Source organism: Protomyctophum parallelum (assembly GCF_964188405.1).
Source record: "Protomyctophum parallelum genome assembly, chromosome: 20".
Classification (NCBI taxonomy): Eukaryota; Metazoa; Chordata; class Actinopteri; order Myctophiformes; family Myctophidae; genus Protomyctophum; species Protomyctophum parallelum.
In genome coordinates this window covers 17,838,518-17,856,957 of record NC_139718.1, presented here as the reverse complement: position 1 = coordinate 17,856,957, position 18,440 = coordinate 17,838,518, and the positions used below count along the sequence as shown (strand labels likewise).

At 43.8% G+C, this 18,440-nt stretch overlaps 1 protein-coding gene across 3 annotated transcripts in view; it reads left to right on the top strand.

Moving 5' to 3' along the window:
- The window catches only part of LOC310878239 (connector enhancer of kinase suppressor of ras 3-like), an 85,884-nt gene that overhangs the window by 36,977 nt on the left and 30,467 nt on the right, over positions 1–18,440 (top strand). For all 3 annotated transcript variants that reach the window (XM_083792442.1, XM_083792441.1, XM_083792443.1), the window contains exons 3-7: positions 4,340–4,542; positions 7,488–7,575; positions 15,162–15,203; positions 16,711–16,830; positions 17,368–17,427. In XM_083792442.1, the coding sequence (XP_083648568.1) occupies positions 4,340–4,542; positions 7,488–7,575; positions 15,162–15,203; positions 16,711–16,830; positions 17,368–17,427 (513 nt within the window). The remainder of the gene's footprint in view (positions 1–4,339; positions 4,543–7,487; positions 7,576–15,161; positions 15,204–16,710; positions 16,831–17,367; positions 17,428–18,440) is intronic.

Sequence of the window (18,440 nt, the reverse complement as noted above, 5' to 3'; positions counted from 1 at the left end):
TTAAAATAAACATATTAAATCTTAAAATCAATTCGGAAGTGGACAGGGAAGCCAACGGAGCTGTTATAGCCATGTCATCTGAAACCCCTTGGAGAGAGAGAGAGGGCTAGGAAACCCTGTGTTGTGACAGGCCTGTTCTATCTCTCTGAGGGCACCAGTTGCTGTAAATCCTACAGTTATATAGTTCCTTTCTTAGAGACCCAAATAGACCCTACACATCTTGATTCCAGATCAGCGTATAAAACAAAGGACATTACATTGAAAGAATGTACACTTGGCTTTAAATTATATTGAGATGATGTGTATTTGATTGGAAACACAGACTTCCCTCAGACTGGTGTTTTTAGTTTAGCAGGCGACGTGGGACGACGTCTCTGTGGACATCTGGAGAGCAGTGTGAAGCTGGTATGGTTGTGTGATTTATCAGTACTAAAGAAGCTTAATTGAAACTCCATCGCACAACACTAGTGCGATAATAATATCTAAAAGAACCTAAAAGGTGCAACACATTGTTAGCTTGTAGGTCACCGTCGTTCTAATCCAGCGGTTCTCACTTCGAGATCCTTGACATCATTTGTTAATACAGCATTACAATATCCATATTTTATACGTTGGCTATTAAAAGCTCGTACATCTGCTATTTTCGAACATTTTACACATGAATTTGTTTAACATGAGAAAGCTTGAGAAACCGCTGTTCTAATCTACGGTGTACCGGTGAAGAATTACCCTACTAATAGTCGAGAGAGAGTCGAGACAGACTGTTGACCTGCTTCAAAGGAAAAGGGCACTGTTCTCAGATTGGCCTACTAATGACAAAGTCAGGATAGGAGTTCCTTGTAATGCTTTTGTGTTCTATTGTTCCTGGCAGAGCAAACTAGAAAATTATGTTCAGAAGCATGTTCCATAAAACAACCTGATGGTCTCTGATATTTCATAAACGCAAAGGTTAAAGCCTCAGTCTGTGATTTCTTCAACCTGTTGGCACTATGTAGAACAGCAGGAACAATATACTGCAACTAAATCATCATCATTTGTCATATTATTCCGTAATTATACATATTATTTTTGCTTTTATCCATGCGTTCAGTTTCTTCACCTATCGTTGTGGACCAGTAACAATAACCGTGACAAACCTGTTTATTGGACAGCGTTGCTGCTGGCAGCTGTGAGCTGAGATCTGCCAGGACAGGAGCGAAGCAGCACTTCCCCTATGCACCTTTAAACTATCACTGTATTCTCCAACACATTCCTCCTAACACAGTGAACGACAAGATAGCTTTAATGAGCTCCTTGCTCGGTGTGTGTGTGTGTGTGTGTGTGTGCACTGTGCAGACACGTTGACATTGTGAGTGACAAGTTAATTGTTATGTTTGCTGAGAACATTACAGTGTATGTGAACTGTGACTGTGACAGAGTTCAGCTTCCGAGTTTTAAGGAGTTTGCTCGCCCAACCCCCGTCCCCCACCGTCGTCGTCGTCGTCGTCGTATGCGTATAGGATTATAGCTAAATACGCAGCACGTACCTGCCTGAGTCACCCTGATGAAGGCTAAAACTTCATTCCATTTGCTTTAGGATGTGAGCTCTGAGGTGATGAAGACGCCATTTGACTTGATGTCTACTGTACTTTTAAAGGCTTTGAGTCAAAGCCTTTAACCCATTCTGGACGGGAACCCCAGCGGTTGGTTGACCGGATGCTATGTGTGGAATACATTACCTGGGAAGTTCCTTGTTTCATTCTGGACAGACAGAAAATTGCCGATCTACAAGCTCACAACGCGAGCCAAGTTGTGAGCGTGTGGATCAGCTATTTTCACTACAACATAAACATTTGTTTTCCAATTTATGGAATTTCTTAGATTTTTTTTCAATACATTTCCGAAAAAGAAATCAAATCAAATCATGAAAGATGGTGCTTTTTGGGAAGTTTCTTTGATTTATTTTTGAAAATATAATAATGGAAAAAAAAAGGATAGGAAACCAAAAAATAAAGGGACCCATGAAATTGTGTCCGCGACCCACAAACCGGTCCTGGCCCAGTGTTTTGGAACCAGTGTGTTATCGTATATTATAATAACACACTCGTATAACAGTCTCTCTACCCTGAGCCTCCCGTCACATCGCCTGTGCGAGTGTGCGTGCACGTCACTCGTTCATTTGGCCTCCAGATAAGGAGAAATGAAAGAATTGCTGATGCGTGTGAGTCTGCAATTAATACAGTACATCTCATCGCAGCGTGTCTGCACTGATCCTCGCTGCCTTTGAGCATATCGTCTCAGGTGGAAACCTCATCATGAGCCCTCTTTTCTCCAGTGCTTCTTTACCACATGAACACTCTGGGTAGACTTTACTAGATTATGACATAATAGGTAAACATAACCAAAATGGATGAACACTAGACAGAAATGGACGAACATTAGGCAAAGATCTATGAACACTAGACAGAAATGGACGAACATTAGGCAAAAGTATATGAACACTAGACAGAAAAAAATTGGAAGCAGATTTAGCGAAAATGGATCGTCATTCTGCAAAAGTTCTGCGAAAATAGCCAATCGACAAGCTAGATCGGCTGTTTTAGCTATTTGTCATGTCTCAGTGTGTGTGTGTGTGTGTGTGTGTGTGTGTGTGTGTGTGTGTGTGTGTGTGTGTGTGTGTGTGTGTGTGTGTGTGTGTATGTGTGTGTGTGTGCGTGCGTGCGTGCATGTGTGTGTGTGTGCGCGTGTGTGTGTGTGAAAACCTATAAAATAGAGGCGCGCTCAGCCTCCAGCAGGAAATCACACAGGCACAAGAATGCAAACTTTGCTCCTGTTGATAGGCATCATGCGCACACGCACTGTGCATCACGTGCACATGCTGAGTTCATGCCGTCTTCATTCCAGTTCAAGGCTTCTGGCTTCAGCAGAGAGGGGAATCTCCCCTCAGAGACAGACAGACAGACAGACAGACAGACAGACAGACAGACAGACAGACAGACAGACAGACAGACAGACAGACAGACAGACAGACAGACAGACAGACAGACAAGGTACACTTAAATCATGTCTTGTAAGACCATGTTAACAGTGATTACAACCATTCACAGTGCAGGAAACAACACGCACCCCTTCAGAATGAGACCGCAGTGTTGTAAAAGTCTCACACACTACTAGACTAGTGTTATTATTATTATTATTATTATTATTATTATTATAAAGATAATGTTTGACAGCTCCACTGTACCATACTGCAACGCTGAGGAGTCAAAGTGTTCATTAACCACTTAAGCCATAATGTACTTCTTTGTGTGACGAATAGAGAAAATAGCCTATCTTCATGTTCAGAACGTGCCGCATGCTGCCGCATCACGTGGCGTTGTGCGCTTGTAGATCTGTGATCTTTGCTATTTCTGAACATCTTTGGACATTTTCTGAAAATGTCTTGAAATGTATCTGGAATTTGTTATTATTATTGGACTATATTGACAAAAGCGACGCCAGGATGACAGTGGTTGATGTAGCAACAAAGAATCCTCTCCGTGGGCTCCGAAGAGTGAATGTTGAGAGAGCGTGCGTGAGAGTTATTAAATGTAATCACGTGATGTCTGTCTCCTTAATTCATTGTTTGGGTGCGTTTTCCTCTTTCTGAAGATCAGACTAAGCTCCTCTGGCCCTTATGACAGCCCCGCTGGCTGTTGAAGACTAAACATAGACTCTGGAACAACCCGCCTGAGGATATTAGGATGAACTTGTACAAACACTCGTACAGACTTGCTCTTTTCATCGTGATTTTCTTTTAATGTCTTTTTGGTTCTCTTTTCGCTTTCACAGTTACAATAATGCTAAAAGGATAACACAAAAAGCCCTGAGGGCTTGTTTCCATTGTGGTCCTATGTAATCAATTCATCAAGACACATATATCTGTGTATATAATCATATAAAGACACAGAGACAAGAGATCAGAAAAACTGTGGGGGGTAATTTCTTTTGGCAAGCTAGACTAGAGGACTAGAGACTCTTTTTATGGTGGTTAAGGCCTATTCATACTCCAGTTTTAGGTGATAAGGTGACCCCCTGAAACGGTGTCCAGTGTTAACAGAGAGATGTGTCTTTGGGTGATGAGCGGTGAGTCCCTTACCACCCCGGCATGATGTGACGTCATGTTGTAGTTTTTCACCTAAAACTAGAGTATGAATAGACCTTAAGGGAGTCACAAGGGATTTATCCCAGTGTTTGTGCCGAATCTGGGGGGAATGACATCGTATATATATAAATATATATATATATATATATTTTAAACACTAGAAGTCCAATACAAGTCGAGGTCATTAATCGTCATGGTTACCGCATGTCTTTTCAGAACTACGGCGTGGAGACGGACAACCTGAAGAACCTGGTGGTGAGGATGCGTGCGGCCACCAACAGCCTCCACATGTCCACGTCTGACCGCCGCAAGAGCCCCACGTACGACGGCAGCACGTCGCACAAGCCCCCCAACGACTTCCTGACATCGGTGGTGGAGCTCATCGGAGCCGCCAAAAGCCTCCTGGCGTGGCTGGACAGGTAAACACAGTCACCACTGCTACAAGCCTACAACTACTATATTGTATAATTGTATATCGTCTGCAGTGGCTCTATTGTCGGTTCCAAACATTTCTACAAAAGTCAACAAACCCCACCGATGCACCCAGACATGGCTGTACCACAGGTTGAATGTCATTTTCAATATACAGATTGCTTTGAATTTCACTGGACTTGACATATTTGCAGAGGATTTCTGCACTGGGTTGAGCTTGACCACTTTACTCAGGCTGCTCAGGCTTGTAGGTTTCCATGAATGTCAATATAATTTCCTTCCATTAAAGTGCATGATACAGACATCTTCAGGTATTCTTCTCTGTTCTCTCTGTGCTGCTGGCAAAAACGTCTGTCCACCCAGGTGCAGGCCTACTTATGCTCTCTCCATCAATCAACTAGGCCTGGGGAGACGTGCCCTTGGTTCCAATCAGATAATCTAACTAGAAAAAGTGCCCTTCTGGGCACAGGTCTCCACCAGGTTATCCACAGATCCGTGCAGTTAGAGGTAAAACACTTTTGGGCCAGTTATAGCGCCACCTTGAGGCTGAGTTGAAATTGTTCATGTGGCATTTCGTCCTCGGCCTAGTGGGAATGTGGGTGCACAATTTCAGGGAAATCACGCGATGTGTTCATGATTTGCAGCATTTTGTTTGAAACTGAGCACTCTTGTGAATTTTGGAAGCCAATCTTAACCAATCAGTATGGAGTCTGAGAAATCTGAAAGACCGGTTTGGTTGAATGGCTCTAGAGAGACTGTGTACCAATTTGCGTGATGTTTGGACAAAATCTGTAGGTGTGCTGTGCAAAAACTTGTTTTGCACAAAGCGGCCTCCTGGTGGCGCTATAACAGGCCGTTCTGGAAAGTTTGGGGCAGAGGTTCATGGTTGGCATCCAGGGAGTGTGTGTGCAAAATTTGGCATCGACCAGGTTAACGGTGGCTGAGATTAGCTGGTCACGGACGGACGGACGGACGGACGGACACACGGACGGACGGACGGAGTGCAAAACATACTCTCCCCATGCCTTCGGCTGGTGGAGACAATAACCTAAATATACTTTTCAGGATTAAAATTTGAAAAAGTAGCAACATTTCTAGCTTGTGGATGCTTTTGTGTGACACTGGCGTTGATTATGAAAAAAATAAAAGAAAAAGTCGAGTTGAAAATTTGGAGATCATGGGAGGTATACAGTATACCGATACAGTATTTACTATTTAGTTTAGATGCTGTTTAGAGAGCCAGGAATCGGAGGAAAGGGAGACATTCAACCCACATCTCTCCAGCTGGAGTGGAGGTTTACTGGGGATATTGCGATTCGGTTTCGGTTATTGTTTTAATTCCCTATTTATAAAGATCTGTCTGTCTGTCGGTTCAGGGTTCAAAGCAAAAGCAACATAACCACACTGTCTCCATGCTGCCAGTGTTTATGACAAGTTTATGACATTCACCTGTTGCAGTGTGTGACGTACAGATATTAGCCTGCAGCAACGCACTGCCTCGTAAGCTGAGATCGTACTCCAGATAAGACTCTGGATTCTAGGGCTTTGCACTGCAGGCAAATCACCATTTATTTCTCAAATCTGATCTTTAGGACTGACAGTGCTACAGTGTTATTTGCAAGCGATCCGATTGAATTTGTGTACTCACTACTCAGACATCACACAAGCTTGCTGTCTTGCATTGGTTGCTGTGTTAACGACAATTAGGCGTGAGAAATGCTTTTACCTATCGTATGTCCAACACTGTTACTTTGACCTATCATATGTCCAACACTGTTAACTTTCTTTTCAGGATCCAAGTTCAGAAGCTCAAAGCTCGAGCCTTGGGCTCGGGCTCAAGCCTGTTACTTTAGATACCTTTCTGTGACGCTGAAGTATGGGCATTCATTTTACAAAAATAAAAAACCCTTTTGTACACTTAGATTTAATTCAGCTTTTAATTTTGTGGCCAGTTTTGTCTCGGAGAGGCACAGTGATGTCATGATGATAATGCAGAGTCGTTTTGAGTTTAAACTCCACTGCATTGTATGTTACACAAACATGACTGACAACAAAAGTATAAGTTAGAGAGTTTGTGGATTAGAGTGTTGAAACCTTAGTGTCTGGGTTTTGGAAAGATTTAGTGCAACACGATGAGTCCCTCACACATTTCCAACATATTTGGGGCTGCATGGTGGTTTAGGAGCTAATGCTTTTGTTTGTTTGTTTTTAAGCTCTATTTTGGGGGATTTTCTGCATTATTTATATAGGCCCGGGTAGGAGACAGGAAACTGAGGGCAGAGAGAGGGGGGGAGGGGGGAGGGGGGAGGGGGGGAGGGGTAGAGAGAGAGTAGGTAGGGTAGACAAGACAGATTCAAACTGTGGTCGATTCACTAGCTCGGTGCTTCCCAAACCTTTTAGACCCAAAAGATAAATTTGATGTCTCGCCAGGACCCAAACTAGTGTCGAGTGTCGAACCTTGTCGTAAAAGAAAATCGCAATAATATAGTGGGGTATTCAAGCACTCAAATTTGCTCAAAACTAAAAAAAATAATATAAAACCAAAACCAAAAACATACAGTACATACTTCGTCTGCAGAGAACTTCTTCTGGTTTCAGAAAGCTGAAAAAACTCTGGCCCGCTTTTGTCCTAATGTGAAATTAATTGGAGCATTCCACATTGGTAGCTAGTAGCTACTAGCTACTGCTTGACAGGTTTGGGGAAATATACCAAGTGGTTTTGTTGTTCTATATTTACGCCGGGGTTGTGTCGTTATGTGAGACCATATTAAATGCATGGAATTCTGTCTGGCCTAGTAGTGTCCACATGCTTTGTGGTTGTTGTCACTGACTCTTTCTCTCTGTGTGTGCGTGTGTGTGTGTGTGTGTGTGTGTGTGTGTGTGTGTGTGTGTGTGTGTGTGTGTGTGTGTGTGTGTGTGTGCGTGCGTGCAGGACTCCGCTGACAGGGATCAGTGACTTCACAGCCACCAAGAACAAGATCATTCAGCTGTGTTTGGATCTCACCACCACAGTTCAACAGGTCTGCTGCACGCTTGTTAGCTCACCATCACACACACACACACACACACACACACACACACACACACTCTTTTCCACTCTAAGGCAGAACGGCCTGAGGTCATAGACACATGGGATTGTGGAAAAGTGAAGTCTGAAGCCAAGAACTCTAAAGTAAAGACATTATAGGCTGTTGATGTTTGGTTTGGGACTTATTTTTCTCTCTGCTTCTGTTAGTTAATTAATGAGGAGACCACCTCCCCTTCAGTGAGGAGGAGGACCCCCGTCGGTGCCCCGCCAGGGGGAGGGAGCACGTTTAACCGTAATCAGCAGCTTTGTGTTGTTTTCATAAAAACCCTTGCTGGCGTTTTTTCAAAACGTCCCTCAGACTCCTCCCCTTTGGGACCATGTGGTTCCCGTTTCGCTGCCCGCTGCAAGATCGCTCACGTTGGCGGGACCCACCGGCCAGACCGGGCTGTCTGAAACACTGTTGCCAGATTTTGGAAGAGAATTAAGCAACAAGGTCTATCTATGAAAACAAGCTCAAGAGAAGCGACTAGCCCACATGAGCACTTTAAACATAATACATTGATGCGACGCGTTGTGAGCTTGCTGTTTTCAAAAGAAAATCTTGAAAAAACATTTTGAAGATTTTTTGGAAACATTATTAATGACACAAATCAGTTTTTTCCACCCAGTCGGTGGAAAAAACATAATTTAGCGGCCCTTGCTTGAAAATGTTTGAGAACCACTTTATTTGAACAACATGCAGGACATAAGCAACTACACTTAAGAAACAATCCCCAAAAAATCCGCCACCTGCAACTACCAGTAATTTACAAGCGACTTTACAGGAAAGCTAGCCTTGGTACTTACGCTTTTATTTTCGTTCGCATTCGGCTCAAAAGCCTGGGGAAACCCATTGGAAAATATGGCATATTCGCTAACCAATAACAGTGCAGAGGCGTGTCACTAATATAAAGTTGCTTATTATATGCAAACATGGCAACACTGGTCTGAAAGCACTTCCTATGTGTGTGTGTGTGTGTGTGTGTGTGTGTGGGGGGGGGGGGGTTAATTTGTCGTTGAGGAGGCGGGCCATCTGACTCTCAGAGCACCAGCACGTATCCTCCACATTCCAACGTCTTCTCCATCTGTTGCGTTTTGGCATTGTGTTCGGAGACAGCCTGCAGTCTATTCTAGTCGGTTATAGAATTAGTTATGCGTGGTAATGTGTGTATTATATATAATCGTCGCTATCGGGCTGAAAACCTTGTATGTACAAAACTTTTCCAGTGTAGTTATTATTATTATTAGTCAAGATCTTATTAATACTTTCCACTGGCTGAAGACAGACTTGTTTCACTTTCAAAATTGACATTAAACAAACCAAAAGAAAAATATGGAGATAAAATATTTCTGCCAGACCGACAGCGTCGCATGCTCGGCCTGAAGACAAATAAAGCAGAGTAGAGTCCTCGGCCTCCAGTAACAGAAACTCTAGTGGTGACCAGCATGCACCTGGGTTTAAGAGGTACTCTCGAGGTACGACGAGAGACTGACGGTGTCAGGTTTTCTTTTCTTTTTTTTCCCTCTATGTGAGGGTTATTGCATCAAAATGAATTCCTCTCCCATGCAGCGGAGCCTGTTGCTTCGCTGATGTCTGGGATTTCATCGACTCTGGTGATTTACTGCCAAGGTCTCAGCCCCATGCAGCAGTTCTCCTGGGGAAGTGGGGGGTATATATTTCCCACGCTCTGCGTTTGATGTCGAGACGTTTTTGGTGTGCAGCGCCGAGCAGAGTGAAGCTCCTGCACGAGGTGACCGTGCTGAAGGGGCTTTTTTGCAGAAGTATAAGCGGTCACTTTAGCCCAGCAGCTGTGAGTGAGTGAGTGGGGGGGCCTCTCCGTCGGATTACCTTAACCTCTCATTGGAATTACCATAAAACTTTACAGCCTGATACACTCCGAACCTGAAAATATAACGGCGGAAATAGTGGTGACGTGTATCCACTCTTATCAGTCAAATCACTTCCAGATTTAACTTCCAGTAGGGATTTGTCTAGGCCGTACAGTAGTTATATAAGAACCAGAAGGTTCCCATTTTGGACTCCTCCAGGTCGAAGTGTCCTTGAGCAAGGCACTGAACTCCCCCTAACTGCAGTCTGCTCCTGGCATGGCGTTGTTGCCTCTTCTCAATAAATTGTGGATAAAAGGCGCTATAGAAACGCAGACCCATTGCGTATAGCCTTTGTGCTATTCCACGGCGAAATCTAATCATGTAGGAAAAATACATGCTAATTCACACAATATAGTTTCAAGACTAGTCACGCCTTCATTAAGCCCGCCAGCAATCCTTCTTACCACACATTGATGAATGAGAGCACAGGTCACTGGGGGGGGGGGGGGGGGGGGGGGGCGTGGGTGGGGGCGTGACACAGCCATTCGTTTTAACGACGGGGGAGGGCCGGCATCAGGTCAACAGTTCCTTCATGAACTTCAGCCAAGAATCAGCGCTTTAAGGGCTCACTTCAGATTTATGTTTGCTGCCTGAATGCAGGCTTGTGTTTGCGAGCGCACAATGACAAGCAGCCATAAAGCCCGACATGGCGGCCATCGTAGCTGACGAGGTTAGGTGAGGGGGGGGGATTGGGGGTCATCATCCGTACTCCGTGGCTTTCTTTTCCCGGAAAGAGGGCGTTTCAAAGGGCGCCGTTTTTCCCTTGATCCCCTTGTGCTGTGCTCTGTGCTGTGTCTTCACTTCCTCTTCATGGAACTTGTTTTTCTTTTCAACGGCACACCATCAATCTGATGGAATGAAGCGCTCGTATAATATCGTCTCCGTCGGGAGGAGAAACCAAACCAAATGTCTAAAAAAACCTTTTCAGGATTCAAATTAAAAAAACGCCAAAAGTAGCAGATCGATCATGAGGTCGACCTCGAAACGCATCGCTTCGCTACGCGTTTTGAGCTTGTAGGGGAAGTGAACAGCAGTGCACGAAACACAAGGAGTACACTGAAGAAGGAAAGGGGGAGAAAAAGTTACAAAAATATATATATATCAATAAAAAATACCTATCGACGTCCAAGGGCACCCCGGGGTTTTGATTCTAAAGACGTGTATACACATCCTTAGCATATGGAGATAAGAGGTATTCTGCCTGTCAGCAGCAATGATATACAGTATGTCAGAAAGACGATCCCTCTGTGTTGTACTACTACTACTTCTCTCATGTACTCCCTAATGCAGTGGTGGAAGTAATAGTAGAGCAACAAATGGGGGAGTCCTGCACACCGTCTCTACGCTTAGAGCAAAACTTTAAATTAAGTACAGTACCTCGGTAAATCTACTTCATTACTTTCCAGCCACTGTCGAGATGTAGAAAAACGTGTTTGACGTCGTTGGCTGCTTCATGGTCCTCCTCAGTCCTCCTCTCTGGTGTGGAGGTCAAAGGCTGCGCGGGGTGCGCCGCACAGGGAGTCACATAACCTCCCCGCTGGCTGTGGGAGCCAGTCCGTGGTCTTTACGGGGATCAGGACAGTTCAGTTTGGAAACTAGGTCCACAGAAACAAGCCCAAAAGAAGCGAATATGCCACATGAGTACTTTAACATTTTAACCTATATATTGTTGCTGTCGGAAGGAAACCACCTAATTGTTTTTTGCATAAATCAGTGCTATTGAACAAAAATATTGAACCAATGGAAAGTAGTGAAAAACGCTTTGGACAAACTGTCTGCTACAGCAACTAACTCCACCACCTCTCCCCCTATCATGCAAGTAATTGTCAAATTCAAGTAATTGACAATATATGAAGTCGCAACACCAACTTTGATGAGGCACAGAGGCAGCATTGCTTTGTTTCCAAAACAAAGCAATAATGAACATTTTGGTGTTAGGTGGTTTCTTCCTGACAGCATGAGATATGCATCAGCTATTTGAAAATAGCCGATTTACAAGCTCTTCAAACGCGGAAAACCCTTGGTATAGAGAGCCAGGAATGTGAGGCCATAGAGACACATTCAGCCCACATCTCTCCAGCTGGAGAGAGGAGCTGTATACTGGGGGATACTGTGATGACGTCTCTGGGGGGTTCCCCGGAGGTCAAATACTGTACAAGCAGCAGTGGTTCTGGTCGGTTCTAGTTGTTGTTCTGAGCGGAGGGGAACAGCTAATGCTGGACCTGGCTGTCAGCTGGGAGCCCCTAGCTTCCTGCAAGGGTCTCCGGCACAGCTGGTCCGTACACAGCTGAGGCAACAGCCTTCCCTTTGACAACTGTGTTGTTGGTGGTGGTGAGAGGGCGGGGGGCTCTGGGGGTGGGTGGGGTACGCACGCACGAACACTACTGCTGCTGCTGCTGTAGTGGGCCCCCCCTGTGCCTGGTTGGTTGTGGTATGGGCTGTAGGTATGTATGTACTGTATGTATGTATGTACGTATGCTGTGCATGTATGCCCTGAAGGGCCACACCATCAGTCAAAACACACACAGGTGATGCAGATCTGCCAATAACAAAAGAGAGCCGCTTTAACCACCTATTTTAACCTCTTCACACGACTGTTTCACAGATTGTGTAGATCGGCCAATATTCACTATTTTTGAAGAATTTCGACAATATTATGCAATTTTCACAAATGTTATAAAACATTTCGGTGTATTTCAAACATAAAATTATTGGATGTTTGATGTTTCGGAAATTAAACCAAAATTAAACCAGTCTTAAACCAGTCTATTAACTCCCACAGGGTCCTAAAGAGTCACTAACTCACTGTCAGTAAGCGAAGGATCGGCACAAGGTGCATTGTGAGCTTGTAGATCGTCAATTTTAAAATAGCCGGTGTATACAACACTAGATATAGGTTTAAAGTCGCTTCTTTTTGGGCTTGCTTTCCTAGACCTGGTTGCTTTTATTTGTCTCACAAAACCTGGCAACAACGCTGGCTGTATAACCCCTCATCATAGTGGTGAGATGCCTGCGGAGACATGTGTCTGTTTATATGGACGAAGCCCGCTGTATGTGTTGTGTGCTCTTTTTTTAAATCCATTGTGCAGACTCCGTGGTGGGGTCCGTGCCAGCGAAAACCAAATTCATATTTCCATGATATCATGATATCGTCTCGCACGCATTCCAACCCCGGCGACCACCAGACACTCTGTGTCTGGTGTGTGTTTGTGTGTGTGTGTGTGTTCACAACACACTTGGCCTTGCCGTCACGCCATCGATGTGTGTTTGTGAGGTCGAGAAAGATTTAGCTGCCGTGTCCGAGGAATGGCTCGACTTCAAAACAGAGTTCGTCCTCCTCCGGCTCTCTAAATAATATTTACAACAGCGTCAAGCATGCACGGTTGAAGAGATCTGTGTGTGTGTGTGTGTGTGTGTGTGTGTGTGTGTGTGTGTGTGTGTGTGTGTGTGTGTGTGTGTGTGTGTGTGTGTGTGTGTGTGTGTGTGTGTGTGTGTGTGTGTGTGTGTGTCTTAAGCTGTTTTTGAGTAATAATAATAATATAAACGTGACTTTCCCCACATTTCCGCCAATGTAAACATTGAGAATGAACTAATGATGGAGGAAAAACTATTATAAGTCTCGGGTGACTTAATGGAGATTACCAAAAAAAAGAAATTAAATTTAAAAAAAAACATAACGCGTTCCATTCGATACATTTCCCAAAAGTCAGCCAAGGACCTGTGGTGGTTTTGGAAAGAATTTTGGCACGGCTTGCATAAACACACCACTGCATATTTCTGTAGAAATAGATCTCTGGTGTGTGGATGACTAACGTCGTCGACTAAGCAAAACAAAACCCCCCAAAAAAGCTAAAAATATATTTTTTAGAGGATGAGTAGAGGATGAGAAACAAAAAAACAATGTAACTTTATTTTACAATAATACGCTACATGTAAAATCACATCATGCGCTGCAAAAGCTTCAAATAATGTGAACATATTTCATATAATGGTTCATCTGGTACTCATTGATCCCATATTTGTCACTCAGTGTCAGAGTGGATCTGGCTCTTGTCTGTGAGGAAGTAGAACCAGAGACTGGTTTCTCAAAGTGGGGTCTGGGGACCCCTAGAGTCCTTGATTCCTTCCAGGGGGTCCCCAGAAAAAGTAGATAACATAGCATCACGATCATCTCAACCACTTTATCCATTTTATATGTTGGCTATTCAAAAATAGCAGATCTACAAGCTCACCGAGCTTGTACATGACATGGCTGTGTGTCGAAGTGTCCTTGAGCAAGTTACTTACCAACTGCTCCCGATGAGCAGGTCGGTGCTCCACTGCTTTGCATTGTTTCCTCCGCCATTGGTTTGTGAATGTGAAATACATTGTAAAGCACTTTGGAGAAATTGGTGCTGTATGAATGCAGTCCTTTTACCAAATAGTTTCTGTCGGGTGGAAAACTCGTACTTTTCAGGATTCAAATTCAAAAACGGCAAAAGTAGCTGCCACATTCCGAGCTTGCACATCTGCTTTACTTTTGGGCGACGCTGTGGTATTAAGTAGGGTGTTAATTCACGAAAAAACACAAAAGGTTAAACTATGGAGATTATATGAGGTTTCTGCACCGACAGCAACGCTATGTTGGTGCTATGAGCTTTGGACACGACTACTTGTCAAACAGTAGGTTGCTTTGACTGTGATGTCTTTCCATCGTGCTATTTCTACAGTGCTGTTTTAGTTTTTAACCGTTCAGGTTATCTTATCTTAACTTAGTAGGTGTCCTACCCGACAACCCGTCTAAATGCATCAATGAAAGAGTAGGGGGACCACATCCGGCCACTAGCAGATGTGCTAGTGATAATGTATTAACATACCTTTACCATACCAGGTTTAAATTCATTAAAAATAAGATCCCGGATTGCATCTTTATCACAATCCCTCCCCACATAATGCACGATGCACCGCTCTGTTTACACACCCTTACAAGTTGACAGTAACTCCATGTTATTATAATTACCATCTGTCAGGATCCGAGAATCTAGAATCTAGAAGCTGTTGGTTTGTGGCTAAAAAACTTCACCTCTCTCTGGAAAGATTCTATCTTTATTTACCCAGCCAGCAAGCAGACCCTGTATGCTTCACTGTGTTGCCAATTATTCTAAGCGACTTTGGGATAGTTTTTCTGTAAAGTTGCTTGTAAGTATTCCTAGTTGCTTGTTTCTAAAGTGTAGTTGCTTATTTGGGCTGGTTTCCTAATGTTGTTTAAACCAGTGGTTCTCAAACATGTTCATGTCAAGGACGCCCAAATGAATATGTAACTGTCCACGTATCCCCATTTGAAAACATTTTGCGCCAGGGAACCCCGTACCAGATTTGGTACGGGGTTGATTTGATTTGTCAATCATTCAAGAGCTATTCCTCACGACAAGCTTGTAGATCGTCTGTATTTTCAAATTGCTGATGTATATAGCTTTAAAGTGTTCACGTGTCAGTCGCTTCTTTTGGGCTCGTTTTCATAGACACCGGTTGCTTATTTCTCTCGTAAAATCTGGCACCACTGATACTTAACTGTGTGTACTGTAATGCTGTATATACTGTATATACTGTACTTCCTGCTTGGTGCCGTTATCTGACCCTGGGCTTTCATTCATTATTGTGTTTCGACAGGACTGTACTGTTTATGAGATGGAGGAGAAGATTCTGGAGGTGGTGAGTAGATGTTCTGTTCACTCTCTCTGTGTAAACATCACATCTCATGAGGGGCTACACTACAGACATGGGGAGGGAGGGTCTTTTAGCCGCGTGGACCCTCAGCGTCCCTATTCTGGGGCGATACAAAAGCTCTGCTATTGAGCTCTTCTGTATTTTTCTCTGTATTTTAACCTTTTGATAATTAATGCCCTACTTCGTCATTCATTCTACTGTATGTCACACAAAAGTAGCACAAATAGACTTTCTTTTGAAATAACTTTTTTTGCTATTTTTGAATAGGAATCCTAAAAAGTAAAAAAACATATTTAATTTAAAATATATTTAGTTTACTTTCTTGAACTTAAATACAAATACATTCGACATAATGAATACAATTGTAATACTAGTCATTGTAATTAAAGCGGGTCATGTTTGCATGTTTGGAATTGTAACAGCTGAAGTCAATAATGAATCAGATATTAACCTGCCATAAATCTAATAGCAGACTGATCGGGTATTTTCCTGCGAAAGCTTTCCCCCACAATGACAGAAAACGAAAAATACACTAGCATAGAGCCCTGAGCGACTCCGCTCTCAACCATATGGGGTTTAAACAAAGTAACGTGGACATTGTGTGTGACACGTGTGTTATGGGAGTGCATGGAGTTCCCGCGTGCATGCACACGCACACACGCAAACCTCATCAATCACTGCTTCCTGTTTCCTGTTTGACACTCTCCAGACTCGGGAGAGTCTTGACACTGGATTTCCTCTTTTGTTTCTCCTTCTTCTAGTCTCCATCTGTCTGTCTGTCTGTCTGTCTGTCTGTCTGTCTGTCTGTCTGTCTGTCTGTCTCTCTGTCTGTCTGTCTGTCTGTCTGTCTGTCTGTCTGTCTGTCTGTCTGTCATCATTCACCCCCCTCTTCTTTAATCTCTTCTTTACTTTCTTCACCGTCTTTTCATCACAATCTGTGCAACTATTTGTACAAAGTAGTATACCGTAAGTGAACTGCTTGTGCTTGTGTGTGCATGTGCAGAAACTGTTTTGAATGCGCAGTTAATGACACAGTAAATCAGTAATGTGTCCCTTCTGCTAAGAAAATACACATTATATATACAGTACAAATGTGTGCATGTCTATACACATGCTGTACTATACACACACACACACACACACACACACACACATATTAATATCAGCAGAAACAAATGTTTTACAGGTGACAGGCAGCAGACTGTCTCACCACTTCAACACCAGCATCCGTATGCTGGGGAAAGCCTTCGCAGAAAATAGATCTACAAGCTCACAACAATACCACCACCTCCAACCACTGCACATGTACTAGCTGTGTTGCGTTAGCAAACTTAGCAACGTTCAAATAAAATGGTATTCGTTCAGATGATCCTGGACTGCCGTTCCTTAAGGTGCAGAGAATCATGGAGGGGGTGGTATGGGGGTCAAGTTCACCAACAGCTTGTGTGTCTCATTTCAGTTCTTTTAACCCCCCCCCCGTGTTGTGTTTCAGTCTAAGGTCTTAAACAGCATCTGCGACCAAACCGTGAGAACCACCTCGGACCCGCTGATGAGCCAATCGGCCTGCTTGGACGAAGTCCAGCTGAACAATATCAAGCCTGGGGAGGGCCTGGTGAGTGGTGCATATATTTATGTGTTCTGTTTTCATTCTTGAAACATTTAAAAATAAGTTAAAAATCACACCCGTGTGAAGTAAGTAGTGCAACTCCGTGTGGGGGTCCCCGGGGGGTGGGGGGGGGGTGGAGTTCCAGACCCACAGGAAAGCAACCAGGGTGCTGGCCCGATTCCGGTGAGCAGCCACGCGTCAAGTTCACTATACGTATACGGGTTAAATGTCTGAAATAAACAAAAACTAAAAACCATACATTTACACAACACTGATAGTCAATGAAGCATCACATCATTTCATACAATGTAGTGGTGATCCCTGCTCCACCTTTCTCTTAGCTAAGGGGTCTTTGGCCTGAAAAACATTGAAGACCATGTGTACAGGCTCGGAACGTGGCCACAACGTGCGTTAGAATTGTGACCCAGATTCTCCGCATGTTCATCATTCTCCGCTGTACGTAGCTTTGAGAATATCGTGTTTCTTTTAGAGAGAGAGAGAGAGAGACGGGGTAATGTATGTCTGTTTCTTCTCCGTCTGCAGGGCATGTACATTAAGTCCACCTACGACGGTCTACATGTCATCACAGGAACCACGGAACATGTAAGTATGCTGGTTAATTAGAACGCTATATATTCTAAAACCATCGTTCACTCCCTCTTTAAATTCCATGGAAACTGGATTGATAAAGATCTCAGCTCGGCCGCTTGACAAGTGCAATAACAATTCGTCATTTTTACAATTTAGATTTAGACGGTTTAGCAGATGCTCTTCCATCATCCAGGGTGACTTAACAAAGTGCTCAAGGTTCGAGTAAATGTCATGAACTCTATTCAACACACGACAGGGTAAGTGGTCACGTACTGTACATAAATACAATATAGTGCAAAAAAACCAAGAAGAGATACAAGGAATGAGGGGTGGTAGGGGGGTGATATTTGAGATTTTAGCAGATGTTTTTTCTAGTCTGTTTGAAATAATTCATAGTGTCATCTGCCTTAAATGTAGGCTACATATTGTCATCTCTTCATAATAAACACACTCTTATCTCAGCTTCGTTATGGCAAGCAGAGAGAGATGGCAGTGGCTCAGTCAGGGGTATAGAGTGGCCAGTAGAACAGCTGGATTGGGAACCGCAAAGGTTTCCCAGTTCGATCCCTGGCTCCCCCAAAGTTAGTGTCGAAGTAGCCTCGGTACCAGGCTTTCATTTTTGTTGGTGCAAAAATTGAAAGCCTGGAAGAACGCATTGGTCTCTGGTCTAAAAGTGGGAGTCAACCCTTCCGGGTGGGTGTCGCTCCAAATTATGTGACGTAGCGCTGCACTAGGGGGGAGAGGAGGGGCCTGGGGTGACGGACAGATCGATGAGATCCAATCAGGGCGTGCGCAAATCTCAGCCGCGACCCGCCCCTCTAGACCAGAAACCTAACACGTTAGCTCAGGCTAGTGTCGAAGTGTCCTTGAGCAAGACTCTGAACATCTAATTGCTCCCGATGTGCAGTTTGGTGCCTTGCATTCCTCCGCCATCGGTGTGCGAATTTGTGAATGGGTGAATGTAATGAACAATCTATGTAAAGCGACTATAAAAGAAAATAAATCTATGTAAAGCGCTTTGGACA